The sequence below is a fragment of the Cynocephalus volans genome, chromosome 1 (genome assembly GCF_027409185.1).
Source record: "Cynocephalus volans isolate mCynVol1 chromosome 1, mCynVol1.pri, whole genome shotgun sequence".
NCBI lineage: Eukaryota > Metazoa > Chordata > Mammalia > Dermoptera > Cynocephalidae > Cynocephalus > Cynocephalus volans.
In genome coordinates, this window is record NC_084460.1 from 46,548,965 (window position 1) to 46,563,264 (window position 14,300).

Genomic DNA, 14,300 nt, shown 5'->3' on the forward strand with positions numbered 1-14,300 from the left:
AAAAATTTAACACCATAACTTCAATCCACACGCACAAGAGCATGATCACAACTATAGAGCTAGTTATTCTAAAATTATGGGTCAATGCACACACCACTAACAGGAAAGATCAACAACAAAATTAAATCAAACCAACCCATACTGGGAACATGCATCAAAAACACCTTTAATACTGACAATGCCCTTTAAATAAACCAATTAATTCTGATACATATTTAACATGTCCCTTGAGAAACTCCAGGGCCCTTGGAATTCTCCAAAGCCATACCAAGCCAAAAGGTTGGGCTTTTTAATTTTGGAAAGCTTTGTCAAGTAACCAAAGGTGAACAAATAGGAAATTCCACGGAGCCATGCCACACACGCGGGTTCCCCCTGCAGCCTAGCTGAACAAGGGGTGTCGCTCCTCAGGCTCCCAAGCCATTCCCTATAGCAGGATGGCTCTCGACAAAGAACCAAAATCTTTTTCTCTGAAGTATGTACCCTTTGGTGTCTTAGACCCACTGGGCTCACATGGACCAATTGTAGATCCTTCTTCACAAAATTGCCTCTCAATGATCTCAAGACAGCATTCACAGCTCCCAATCCAATTTGCTTCCCCCTTCTCTTCTTCGATCTAAAAACTCCATTAAAAAAATCCTTTTCTCTTTTTTAATTAAAATTTTTATTATTTTTCCAGAATAAAAATAAACACTAAATGTAGAAAAGCTGGGAAGTACAGAAAAGCGTAGAGAAGAAAATAAAAACTGACCTCTACAGTCATAAGAGGGCAATATAAATCCTTATGTCATATGCTTATTACATACCATATTTTTCTCCAAAGCACCTATCTCTACTGTGATTAAATATTTGGTTGAAAATTATTTGAATGACTGTCCCCTCCTCCACTCGGTTGAATGAGGCACGTAAGGCTAGATGCCTGTCTCTGTCTCATCACTGGGTCTCAGCACCTAACACAGAACGTGGTGAAGTGCGGGGGAGCAAAGAACATTTGTTGAATTAATAATCGACTAAATGTCCAACACAATCTTTGTATACAGATTTTAAAAGTATACAACTGGGATCATGGCTTAAATCTCTTTATATTCACCTTTTCTTTTTTTATTAAGCAATTTTATTCAACAATTTTGCCAAGTTAAAGCATTTGCCATATTATTCATCCAAAACAAAATTTCTAATGGCTACATACTATTCTATCATTTTGGTTGTCGCATAGTTTAACTTGACCACTTCCTTTTCTTGGACCTTGAGGTTTTTAGGTATTTACTTTTATAAGTAATGCCTATCCATAATTTTTAACTTATCTCTGGTTTCTTTGGATACATTCATTTAAGTTGAAGAAGTGGGTCAAAATCGTATGGATGTTTTACTGCTTGGTGATACCTAAGATCCTTTCAGAAAACAGATCACTTGCATCCTCCCCTTTACCTCGGCTATCACAGACACTATTTGACAGGACAAAATAAGATCATTTTAGTTTAATTTTCGTTTCTTTTATAATTAGTGAGGATGAATCCTTTCTCAACATTTATTATCCTTTACATACCTTCTTTGGTGAACTGCCTGTTTATGCTATTAGCCTTTTTTTTTTTTCTATTAACATTTTGAATTTTTTCTCATTGATTTGTAAATAAATGTTCTTTATAGATTAAGGCTAACTTTATTTTTATCTATTCAAATCTTTTGATCTTCTGTTGTTTCTTCCAAAGTTGTTTATACTTAGGATTCACATCTAGGGTGCTTGATCTCCAGGGAAGCATCCCAACTGCAAACTCCCAATTCACTTTCTGAGAGTAAATCCACCTCTTTCTCTTCTTATGCTCTTCCCAAAGGGCTTTTACACCTGGTAGTGTACATCGACCCAGTCACAATCGGCCCAAGTACCCCCTGTCCCAAGGGGTAAGCCTCAGTACCCAGGTTGGGAACCCTGGCCACGCCCCCCTCTCTGCCACTGCGGATTGGCCCAGCGGCAGATACCTGACAGCAGCTGGACCAATCAGATTCTCTTATCCTGGAATTAGCTCCTAGGACTAAGATGCTCAGGTTTGCTGAGGACCTTCCTTCTGGAAAAAGAAGGCATGAACCTCGGGAACAGTCACATGGGCAGCCGTGCTTCTCCAATGGTTATGTGCACACAGATCATCTCGAGATCTCACTAAAACGCGGATTCTGATTTAGTAGTTCTGGGTGGTGCTGAGTGCATTTCTAATGATCTCCCAGGCGGTGGCCGTGGTCCTTGGGCCACCCGTTGAGCTGTGAGGATCTAGCAAGCCCTAAAAGATTTCTAGCTTCTGGTTCGATCTCTTTCTGACATCCACCTGCATCCCTGTCCGCAAATCTCCCTTATTTCCTATAGCCTTCTAGATAAAGTCTCCCTTTCACCTTAAACTATAGCCAAAGTAGGGGTCTGTTCTAGAAAAACGAAGCCCTAAGTAACAGAAAATTAGCCTGCACTGTACTGGGAATTTAAACAGAAGAAAATGAAACGAGCAGAACAGAGCTTCCGCCCACACCCCACCCTTCCTTCCCACTCCCAGTGTTTCATTCATTTATTCCTCAGCTCTGCTGAGCACCTACTATGTGCCAGACACTCCTGCCAATGATTTCTGTCCATTCTTTGCCTTCTCCTGACCCAGTGGTTCTCAAACTTGATCACATATCAGAGATTCTGATGCAGAGATCTGGGGTAACGTCAGGATATCTTTGTAGCCGCATTTTTAACAAGTTTTCCAGGTGGTTCTTTTGTGCACTTGAGTTTGGGATTTCATGCTTGAATCCGTTTAACAGGGCAGTGATAGGTGTGTGGCTCTGAAGAGGGGCTCTTGGACCTCCTTGTCCCTGGCTGGCCCAGCTGCCGCTGCTACAGTGCAACTGGGCATATAGGCATGTGTCCCTATTTTGGCCCGTGGGATTTGGAGTTTCTCAGGGAGCATTTCCTCCCTGATAACGATAAGTTGCCCCTTTGTCTGTGGACATGGCTGAGAGAAGATCTGATGCTTAAAGCAGTAGCAGCTGTCTTGTGGCCATGAAGGGCAAGGGCAAAGAATAAAAGCTTATCACCAAGGACAACACGAAGATGTAAAGAACCTTTGAGCTGCAGAACCAACCTCGGATCTGCCCTGCCTGTTCCTCTGGCTGTGAGAGACAATAGATGTCTTAACTGTTCTGCCCACTTTTAGTCTGATGTTAAGAGCAATGGAAGGCGTCTGGATCAACCCAACTGCTCACTGGCTGATTCAGATTCCCAGGACTCCACTCAGATCCACTGAGATATTGTCCCCGGGAGGAGGGGTCTGGATATCTACGTTTTTCACCAAAGCTTCAGGTGGTTCTTACAAACATGTTTGAGAAACACTGCAATGAGGACTTTACTGAGGGGCAGTGGGTGCAGGGGTTAAGGGCACAGGTTCTGCAGCCAGATTACCTGGCTTTGACACACAGTGCTGCCACTTTCTGTCTCTGTCATCTTGGACAAGTTATTTAACCCCATCTGTCCCTAGTTTCATTATTGGCAAAATGGGGATAATAATTATGAGTATCTAACTTATGGCTGTGAAAAACTACTTCATTTAGAGTACTTAGAAAAGGGCATGGCATATAGTAAGCACTATATAAGAACTAGCTATTATTATTATTGCCAAATCCTTCTGGAAATCACTACAGTTTGTCTTAATAAATAACTCATGTGCTCAACAACTTTCAATGGCTCCCCAGCACCTTCAGAATAAAGGCCAGCACAGAAGCATGGCTGCTACCACATACCTCCCTGTTTCATCCCCGTGTCATCTCCAGCCACTGTTTTCAGATCTTGCCCTGAACTTCCCCATCTCTAAACCACCATTAGGAAATGTCCTCTTCTTGCCATCCTCTTCCCAAAGGCTGAAGTATCTTTCAAGGCCTATTATACATTCAATCTTGTTCACAAGTTTTTTCCCTAGCTTTCCTAATCGGGACCAATGTGCTCTGTTAACTCTTTGTACCTTTAAGGCTGAGCTTGTCACAGACAGCTGGGCTTGTAAGTCTTGTGACTAAATACTCCTCCCCTCCCCGAGGGGCTTGGAATTCTCCAAGGGCAAGCGCCTCCATTATCTTAGCTCCAGCATCTGGCATACAACAATCCCAAAGCTACCCTCCCGGAGCCCTCATGATGGGGCAGACAGCACGGCTATGCTTTGTGCACATGAGCAAATTTAATCCTCACAGCTGCCCTGTCCTGCACTCATTCAGTGACTGTTTTATCGAGTGCCTATGAAGTGCCAGGTCTGGGTGCCTGGTAGCAGGAAAACAGACTGATTGGGCCCCTGCTTGCAGGGAGATTTACAGTCTAGTAAACTAATTTGGGGCTCCCAGGCCAGACTGAGCCTTTAGATTATTTTTGAAGGCTTTCAAAATAATTTAGGTAGGCTGGATCTTCCCTGTGTCAATGTCCTCTGGCCATAGACCACCAGGATACACCAGCAGGTGAATAAGTTTATTACTGCAGTGAGGGCAACTTCACACTATAGAACCATGGAGCGTCTCAGAAAGAGTCTGCTACAAAGAACTTATTATAGGGCCTGCACTGGACGCTGTCAGGAAGTGGGAATAGTTCTATGATCTGGTATCTTAATAAATATTATCAAGAGGGACAGAAGACTAAAGGGAGACTAAAGCCTTAGAGGTAAAGAAGTAGCTGTCACTCAGGTTATCTGGGGGAAGGGATGTCTGGTGCACTTGGTTAGTGTTTCTGTTTTGTCTGGCCTCAGATGTCATCATGTTTTTGTCCTGCTTCACCACGGTCACAGAGTGGCCTTGTCTGATGTTGGTGTTTTGTAAAACTTTGTGTTCAACAGGATAATAGCATGGCCCACCTGTGAGAGCCAGCCCAGCTCTGAGCAGCAGCAAGACCTAGCTGAGGACAGTCGCTGGCTACCAGGGGCTGCTTTTCTCTTTCTCAGCTCATTGGCCACAGGCCCTCCCCCTCTCCAGTGTCATGTCTGCTGTTGCAGACGCTGCCATTGCCTGCTCCTGATCACAGTGGAATTCACTTCTCTGGCTAATTAAAGACTGTCACCAAATAACTAATTAAAAACAACTGTCATCAATGCTAGGTGAGAAAACAGCAAGAAACTTAACTTCAGGCATAGGGAGAAGAGGAAATAAGGGCTGGCTTCTAGGTGGAGATGACTTTCAACCTGGGACCTGAAGGGTAGGAACTAACCAGACATGACAGGATAGATCATTCTCAGACAAGTGATCAATTTAACTAATATTGACTGAGGGCTTGCCATGATCCAGGCTCTGTGATTACAGTTTCCATGTGCTATTTCATTTAATTTTCACAGCCCCTGATTCAGTAAGTAAGTAACGGGAGCTAACAATGACAGCTTGAAGTGTCTCCCATGTAGAAGCCCACTGAAGCCTGGCTACAACTCCTGAGGTGAGCACGACCATCACTCCCATTTTACTGTTGGGGAAATGGAGACAAGAACATCGTGAGTTACCTGCTCAAGGTCACATGGTTAGCAAGTGGTGCAGCCAGGCAATTTGTCTTAGGACCCCAGACTCTTAACTCCCAAACCCTATTGCCTTTCTATTTATTCTTGTCCCCACTTTAAAATGAGACACTGAGGGTTCTTATAATCTGCCACGGTCACGTGGTTCCTAAGGCTCCTCTATGAAAGTTCTTAAATCAGATGCCAAACAACAGGCAGCTTTCAGAACTAGCAGGCCGAGAATAAATTTTACTTCACATCCAACTATTGCTGGGCAGAGAGAAGACATATGAGCTGAATGAGAAAGGGTTTGGCTTAAACAGGGACAAAAAAGGGACAAACAAATCTCGGAAACATCTAGATGAGGGTGTCCGTAGAGATCCACTGTGTTTGGGGGTCAGACTATGGCCTTGGGCAGTGAGTGACTCTCCAACCTTGGCTGAGACCTGGAATCCCCTGGGAGCTTGTTAAAAATACAGATGCCTGAGTCTCAGCTCCAGAGACTCAGATTCAGGAGGTGCAGCACAGGCACTGGTATCTTTAACAAGCTCCCTGGGGATCCTGGTGCACAGGCAGATCTGGGAACTGCCAGCTAATGGAGCACTGAAGCTCAAACTTGGGGAGAGACAAGTCCAGAAAACCAATCTCATCAGTGTAGAAGAGAAAAGAAAGAAGGATTCTGCTTGTTTAGCTGGCACAGAAGCAGGAATGATCAGGAGTGGCTGAGTCAGGCGGAGACGAAACACATGCACACCTCACCATCCGCTCACACTGATGAAAGTGATCGCTCATTGAACCCAATTAATCCTTCCCAAGCCTTTTATATGGATTATTGCAGAATCCTCACCATAACCCAGTGATTATTAGGTGTTGCTACCTCTTTTTACACATGAGGAATATTAAGCAAGAGAGAGAGTGAATGACTGGCCCACAGTCTGGGGCTGGTAGGTGACAGATCAGGATGCAAGCCCACAGTCTGTCCCTGGAGCTTGTAGCTCCCTTCAGCACTGTACAGGGGATGCCTCCCTGAGTTGGGTGCAAAGAGGACTCCAGGCCTGGCCTAAGCGTATGGGATGGTCAGCAAAACTCAGGCAGGGTAAGATCGAATGATCTTAGGGCAGTGGAAATGCTAAGAGGAGAATGAACATGTTTAAGCAAAGAATTAGGAAGACAAAAGAGGGGCAGTTATTTGGTTGGGGGGGTCAGCTTCCCCAATGCATGGGGAATCTGAGCAGTCATTCATTCTCAACAAATAATGAGTGCCTTTGTGCCAAGTGCCTTTCTAGACTCTGGGATCCAGTGGTGAACAAGAGGGGTGCAGCCCCTTGACCTCATGGTGCTCACAGGTCAGTGATAGAGACAGCCTTTAACTTTGTTGCTTGAATAATCATTTAATTATGGGGACATGACCTGGTCTGGGAGAATAGCACCTGTGAGGTATAAAGAAGATGCCACCCTTTTCTCTTTGAGCAAATGCCTTTAAGCTCAGCTCGGACATATCCATAAGAATTAAGTCAGTTCCAGGCAGAAGGAATAACACAAACGAGGCTCTGAGCCTACAGGAAATGTGGCTCTTTCAAAAAGCAGAACAGAGGTCATCACGGTGGCTGCAATACAGAGGGGAGGGGATCATCCAAGGTGAAGCCGGATCCTTCACGTGTAGATCTTTGTGAACCTCAAGGTCTTGAGGTTGTGTTGGCGTCAGCCAGGCAAAGGTGGGAAAAGAATTTCAGGTAGAGGGAACAGCATCAGCAAGGGTTCAGAACCCAGGAAGATGCACTGGCCACAAGTAAGGTGTGGGACTGGGAGCATCCCACACTGTGGGCCATCCGTTTTATATGCTTCACACCCAGGATGTGGGTTACTGTGACTTTGCTTTTGAGGACAGGAAACTAAACACTAAGTCTTTGGGGAGAAGGCCACGAGGGTAAGGGCCAAAACACATATGTGCCAGGACTAGTCCTGAACTTGTGGTGGGACCTAGGCCATGTCTCTTCCCCACGCGCAGCTTCACTTTGCCCAGCCATAAGACATAAAGGTGGTACTAGACCTATCTCTAAGGTGCTTTCTAGTTTTTACATTTTCTTGGTGACTTCCTTTAAGATGAGAATTAAGGTAAACGCAGGAGAAAGTGGGAAGATCTCAAGATACTTTTATTAAGGTTTGTGAGGTGATCAGTTTATTTTATTTCAATGTTTTAAAAACTCAGTAGAGGTTGGCCGGTTAGCTCAGTTGGTTAGAGCACAGCCTTACAACACCAAGATCACAGGTTTGGATCCTTGCACTGGCCAGCTGCCCAAAAAACAAAACAAAAGCAAAACAAAAAATCCTGACAAATTATGTTAAAAACTCAAAAAACATTATTTTGGATGCATTACGAAAAAAACCCACAAAACTTTGCTTATTGCCAAAAAATTCAAACATCACGCCAGTATGTAATTCACAAGGTGAAAGTTGGTCCCCCACTTCATATGTTCCCCACTCCTCAGCTTGTTTAACTATGTGGTAAACATTCTCTGAGAAGAAGCTGGAAGCAGCTTGTGGGTTAAGTCAGATTCATAGATGTATTCTGTTTGGCCAACAATGTTTTAAAATTTGGGGAATTTCATATTTTTCAGCATCTCTGAAAAACCTAAATATCTAATTGGTTGGTTCCAAAGAGCAGCTGCACTTTGAGCTGAGTCATGCATGATCTCTCCACTTTACCACAGTCCCCACTGCTCTCTAATACCTCCTGCACAGCCTACTGCTCTCATTTACATTACCTGCCTCATCTGTGTTCTAGAAGCTTTCCTTGAATATAATACTATATAACATGTATGAATATGTATTTTTTACACTTACCTTGAGAATCTTTCTATATCTGTACATAGATCTAGCTCCCTTTTCCCAGTCTCAGTCATATTCCATTGTCCAAATCTTTGATATTTATTTAATTTCCTCTCAGCATATACATACAAAGGCTCCATTTTCTCTTTTGTATATTGTGTAAATGAATATCCTTGTTTAACTTTTTATGAAGTTTTACAGGATAAATATCCAGAAATAGACTTATTGGGTAAATGTTTAGGTACATTTTAAAACTGAGAGATTTAAAATTTAAAATTTGAAGGATATCACAAAATTACCCAGGTAATACAAATTTACATCCCCAGAAAATGAAAGCAGTTTCCTTTCCCCAAGCCTTGTTTTGATTTGCATTTCTTTAATTATGAAGGATATAGAGCATCTTTTCAAGTTTAATAGTCTCTTGTATATCATCTACTGCCCTTCATTGACCTTTCCATTTTGCTTTTTTCTTAATTTTTACTGGCTTTAGGAGTTCTTTGTTTCTGAGGGATATTAGGCCTTAGTCATATATGAGGGACCTTCAAAGTTAACCTTTCCATAAACTTTTGTTTTGTCTTTTTGTGACCGGTAAGGGGATCGCAACCTTTGGTGTGGTGTCACCTGCACCGCGCTCAGCCAGTGAGCACACCGGCCATTCCTATATAGGATCCGAACCCCGCTGCGGGAGCGCCGCTGCGCTCCCAAGTGCTGCACTCTCCCAAGTGGGCCACGGGGCCGGCCCTCCATAAACTTTTTGAAGTACCCTCATATGCTGCAAATTTTTTCTCAAGTTGTTTGTCATTAGATTTTATTGATACTTTGTTTTTTACTTTGGAAAAATTGTAACTTTATTTGCAATCACAGTTATGATTCTTTTCCTTTGGGTGTGGGTGTGATCTATAACTTGACTTCTCTAGTAGGCATATTAATATATTTTTTAAAATTTAAATTCTAATACGTTTAGCTAAGGAATACATTCTCCATTTCCCCAAAGGACACAGCACTTTCTGTACTGTCTCATAAATGGGTTACTTCATACTTATAAAGTTATCTGTCTGGCCTCTGAACACAGATTAAGTAGGTACCGGGGTGTGTGTATGATATTACTCTAGAACTCTTATGGTTTCATTATGCACTTTAAAATTTTTGATCCATCTGTAATTTTTTTTTTGGTGGAGTGAGTGGATACCACTGAGAACAGCGATGGGATATTCTGTTTTCCTGCTCGGCAGCACAAAAGAAATGAGATTTCAATGTCTGTTTGTAGATTTTTTAAAAACCAAATTTTTTTTGTCCTTTTATACAAGTCATGCAAACTCAGGGATGGCAAACATACTTTCACCACCCAAAATAAACATCTTTTTTTTTTTTTTTCTTTATTGCAGTGTATTTTCTGCAAGTATTTTTTCCCTAGTATATAGATTTTTGTTTCAGAAACCTGTTTTTTGTCTGTTTGTTTGGTTTAACATGTGACAAAATTTATAACTGCTAGTACTTAACGTTTTAACCTAGCAGCTCCCAAACCTGGCTGGACAGCTGGCTTCCCGGTGGAGCTTGTTAAAAATAATGAATTGGTAACCCCAGGGGGTGGGCTCTGGGAATCCATATTTTTAACAAGTCCCATGCAAGTGTTTGGGACATAGCCAGGCCGACTTTAACCACCCCCCCCGTCCCCCCGCTGTACCTGTGATTGTCTGGGTCTCCGAAGTGATGGTTCTGGTGGTGGTCTGAGTCTGGGTGGCAGGCACGGTTTCCTCTGATACAAACTGGACTGTGCTGGGGGTTGTCCCGGAGGTGCTGGTCAGCTGGCAGCCGCTTTGCTTGTGAGCTACAAAGGTGTCCAGGTTGTTAAACTGCTGTTTGCAGATGCCGCAGATGTGGATGTCAGGAGTCAGCTCCACCAACACCGTTGTGCCACCTGGAACTCCACGGGACAAAGGGAAAGTTACAGATTAATTCCAAACAGTTTTAAATTACAATGCAAACCAGATTCACGGTAGGAAAAAAAGACATGGTGGCAGATACAGCTAGTTGGCAGCCCAATATCCATTTCCACTCCCCTCTTCTTTCTTGCAAACAGAATCCCAATTCTGTCCTAGCAGCAAGGTACCCGGATCCAAGTGATGGCATATAATGCATTATTGCCCATGGGACACTAGTGGCATTTTTTGCAAGAAAGTTCTGCAGGGCTGCTCTGTACTTTGCAGGACCAGTAGCCATCTCCTACCCCAACTAAAAGGTCATTATGAAAACCAATCATCGCACATTTCTAAACACCCTCCTTCCCGCTGTGAGAACGACTAGCCTAAATAATCTTGGCCCCCTACATATTTGTGCAGTCCTCCAGCACACTACTGGGAGGAATTTCTAGAAAAAGTTTGGCATCCATGATAAAACGGGAGTAGATGTTCTGCTATTCTTCTGATCTTGAATGCAGATGTGATACCAGGGTCTTCTGCAGCTATCTTGTAACTATGAATAAAATGCTAAGATCCCTGTAAATTCTGACCCTTACTTCACTGATCCCCATTCAACTCTGGAATCAACCAATTCTAGACTTCACATTAGATCAGTATAGTATGGGTTTCTGTTGCTTGAAGCCAAAATTCATTACTAACTGGAAGGGACATTATTTCTCAAAAGTAATGGTACCAAGAGTTAATAGTGGTTAATATCGGCAAAGCACTTAGCGTAGTGCCTGGCACTATATTTGAAGGTACTATATAAATGTTTGTTAAAGAAATAGAACTAATTAATATCTTTAACTAATATGACTACCTTAATTCTTAAAAATTTTCTCTGCCTTATTGTAAGAAAACTCATTGCTGTGGGTCAAACATGTCCCCCAAAACTTCATGTATTAGAAATTTAATCTCCACTGTAAAAATGTTAAGAGGGTGGGAAAATCCAATCATGGTATTTGAACTGTGGGGCTTTTAAGAGTGATTGGATTGTGAGGACTGTGCCCTTGTGGGTGGATTGTTCCATTCATGAAGTCATGGGTGTGGTTCTGATGACTTTGCAAGGAGAGCCAGTGGGGAGTTAGCTCTCTTGCTCAGCTCATTTTCACCATGTGACACCTTGGTTGTCATGGGACTCTGTAGAGTTCCCACTAAGAAAGCCCTTATCAGATGCATCCCTCTGGACTGTGGACTTCCCAGCCTCCCAACTATAAGAAATAAATTTTGTTTTCTTACAAATTACCCAGTTTCAGGTATTTAGTTATAAACAACAGAAATGTACTAATACACTCATGTTTATAACAGAAAATTTGAAAGAAACATATGAAGAAGTAGGGGGGAAAATCACTCACAATCTTTTCACCTATGTCTCCCATGAACATTACAGAACATTTTTTCCATTCATTTTCTTTACACTTAAAAATTGCATAAGATCATAATATATTGTAAAACCAGTCTTTCTACTACATAATATTGCATAAGCATTGTGCTATATATCATTAAAACCTCTTTATATAAATATAGTTATTTAATGGCAACACATTATCACCTAGTATCCATGGGTCATAATCTCAGCAACAATAAGATATTTACATTATTTCCAATTTTTCCCAACTTAAATACTATGAGACCTTTGTACTATATATGGTTGGTGTCCAGGTATCATAATTTTCTTAAAATTTATAAATTTTCTAATCTTATAAGATGTTTACATTATGTCCAATTTTCTTCTGTGTGTAAATACAATTTGCTTGAATTGCTAAGGAGAGAGACTCTGGGCTGTTTTGTAAGCCATGTTGCAGAGGGCCCTATGCACTTAAGTGCTTTGAAATAATGGATGGAAGGGGTGAAACCTTTTCTTTCTTGGAGCATGCCTCCCTGTAGCAACTGAGGTACTTGTGGGACTAACAGAGAAACAAGGAACCAAGAAATGAAGTGACTTGCACTGCTGAGGATTTCTTAATGATGAAACAGAACTGATACCCAAGATGAACAGTTTTAATACAAATAATGTCACTGGTTTGTGGAAAGTGCACAAGTAATGACCTAGACATTCATTAGAATTCTGACACCGTCACCCACCAACAGTGACTTTGGGCTTGAGTTTTCTCATCTGTAAAATAGGGAGAAGTGAGGTTTCTATTTTATGGGGTTGTGTGGATTAAATGAGATGGTGCTTGTAAAAGGACAGTAATAACTGGTGGGGTTATTAATGATGTACCCTATTTAAACACGGCCAAATCTGAGCCCCACCTAGGAGATACTGAGTCATGATGGGGTGGGGTGGAGAGGCTGGGGTTTAGGACAATCCGTGCTTTTCACACATAATTTAAGGAATACCCAGCCAAGTTTGAGAGCCAATGTCTCCAAAATTGTTAACATCATCAGCTAACAAGCTGAGCACTCACTATGTGCAGGTGTCTGCAAACCCCCGTGCCGGGGGTCCTCAAACTTCATGTGCATCAGAATCGCCCAGGCAGCTACTAAGGATGGCAGATTCCTCAGCCCCACCCCCAAGATCTGATGGGTGGGGCCCGGGACACGCTCGCGCTCCCAGGTGGCTGGTTTGAGCTCAGTCCCTGGACCTCACTTTGGGAAACGATGCACCGGGAGAAACCAGGGACTTGAAAAAGGCGGATGTCCTCACCAGGAAAATAAAAATGAACCCCGAACTCAAAGAAAACAACCACGGCCTCGTTTCCCATTCAGATAGATCTCCACCTTCAATGTGGAAAAGGCTTTGCAATGAGCCGGCAAGACCTCGTGAGATCCTCCAGTCCCGAGCCTCCAGTTCTGAACCACCGAGGCAGAAGTTTTCCCATCAGTATTACCCCAGTTACCCCAGATTTCCCCCTCACCCCGCCCCAAACTCCGCCAGGCGGCGCGGGAATGATCCGAGCGGGTGGCGATTGTCTGAACGGCGTGCCCTCCCCCATCGTTCTCTTCCAAGGGGTCTCGCCAGGCTGGAGAGCGCCCCCAGCCTTGCTCCGGGTCGGACGCGCCCCCACCCTAGGCCCACTCCGACGCCCCCTGCACCGCGCGCCCGCCGCGGTCCTCGAGACGCCGGCTCGGGGCCGTCACCCCGATTTCGGGGCCCCGGGCCTGCTGGCTGCGTCGCAGACGTGCTTGGGCCCGGGCCCCGGAGCGCGCACTGGGCCCCGGAGCGCGCACTGCGCCCGGAAAAGCACTTACTTTGCACCGAGCCCGGGAAGCTCTCGCCCTCGCTGCTAGCGTTCATGGCCGCAGACTGGGAGGTCCAGGCCGGCCAGGGTGCCAGGGTGGGGGGCGCTGATCTACATGGTGCAAGGACTTTTCCTTTTATTTTTCCACACCCCCCAGCCTGCCTTCTCCCAACTCTGCGAGGCGGGGAGGACGGATGTAAAGCAAGCTGCACTTCCGCTGCCTAGAGGGCGCTGGCCGGGCCCGGCCGCCCCAACCTGGCTTTGCAGCAGCGGCTCCCAGGGGAAGCGGCGGGCGAATCCCGATGCCGGGGCCGCGCGTCCCCGGGCCAGAGGAATCCCCCCGGGGATCTGGGTGGCTACACGCATCCCGGCCGCTGGGCGACCCTGGGCGGCGAGAGATGTGTCCCCCCGGGCCGCCCCAAGCCCGCGCCCCTGCGGTTTTCGGCGGACGCAAGTGGCCTCCCCGGCTCGGGGCGCCTTTGCACCTGCCGTCCCGGTCGTCCGCTCCCCAAAGCAGCGGTGCAGCAGCGTGGCTCCCGGGACGCCTAGGTGGTTTTCAGAGACCCGCGCACGGCTGCAGGTGGCGGGTGGGGAGCTGGGGTAGGTTTGCGGGGCGCTGCGGGCCTGGGAGAAACCCCGGGTGAGCATCAGCGCTGGGCAAATCAGCAAAGCGCTGGGCGGGTCCCCTGCCCAGCTGGTGAAATAAAGACGACCGCGATGATGTGGATGATAAGAGTAAGAACTGGGATCATAACGCTGAAGGGTCCCCTACTCCAGGGGGACTCTAACTTGACCGCTCATCACAGTGGCCCGGGAGCTTGTTAGAACGCAGACTGCTGCTTCCCCGTCCCACACGT

General features: G+C 44.8%; 1 protein-coding gene across 3 annotated transcripts in view; it reads right to left on the minus strand.

The window, feature by feature from the left end:
- Positions 1-13,624, minus strand: part of ZFP64 (ZFP64 zinc finger protein) — an 83,249-nt gene extending 69,625 nt beyond the window's left edge. For 2 of the 3 annotated variants that reach the window (XM_063103060.1, XM_063103042.1), the window contains exons 1-2: positions 13,454-13,624; positions 9,985-10,224 (exon numbers count right to left, since the gene is read on the minus strand). In XM_063103060.1, the coding sequence (XP_062959130.1) occupies positions 9,985-10,224; positions 13,454-13,499 (286 nt within the window). In that variant the 5' untranslated portion in view covers positions 13,500-13,624. The remainder of the gene's footprint in view (positions 1-9,984; positions 10,225-13,453) is intronic. The other variant, XM_063103050.1, reaches the window with a different exon arrangement.
- Between the last annotated feature and the right edge of the window lie 676 nt (positions 13,625-14,300).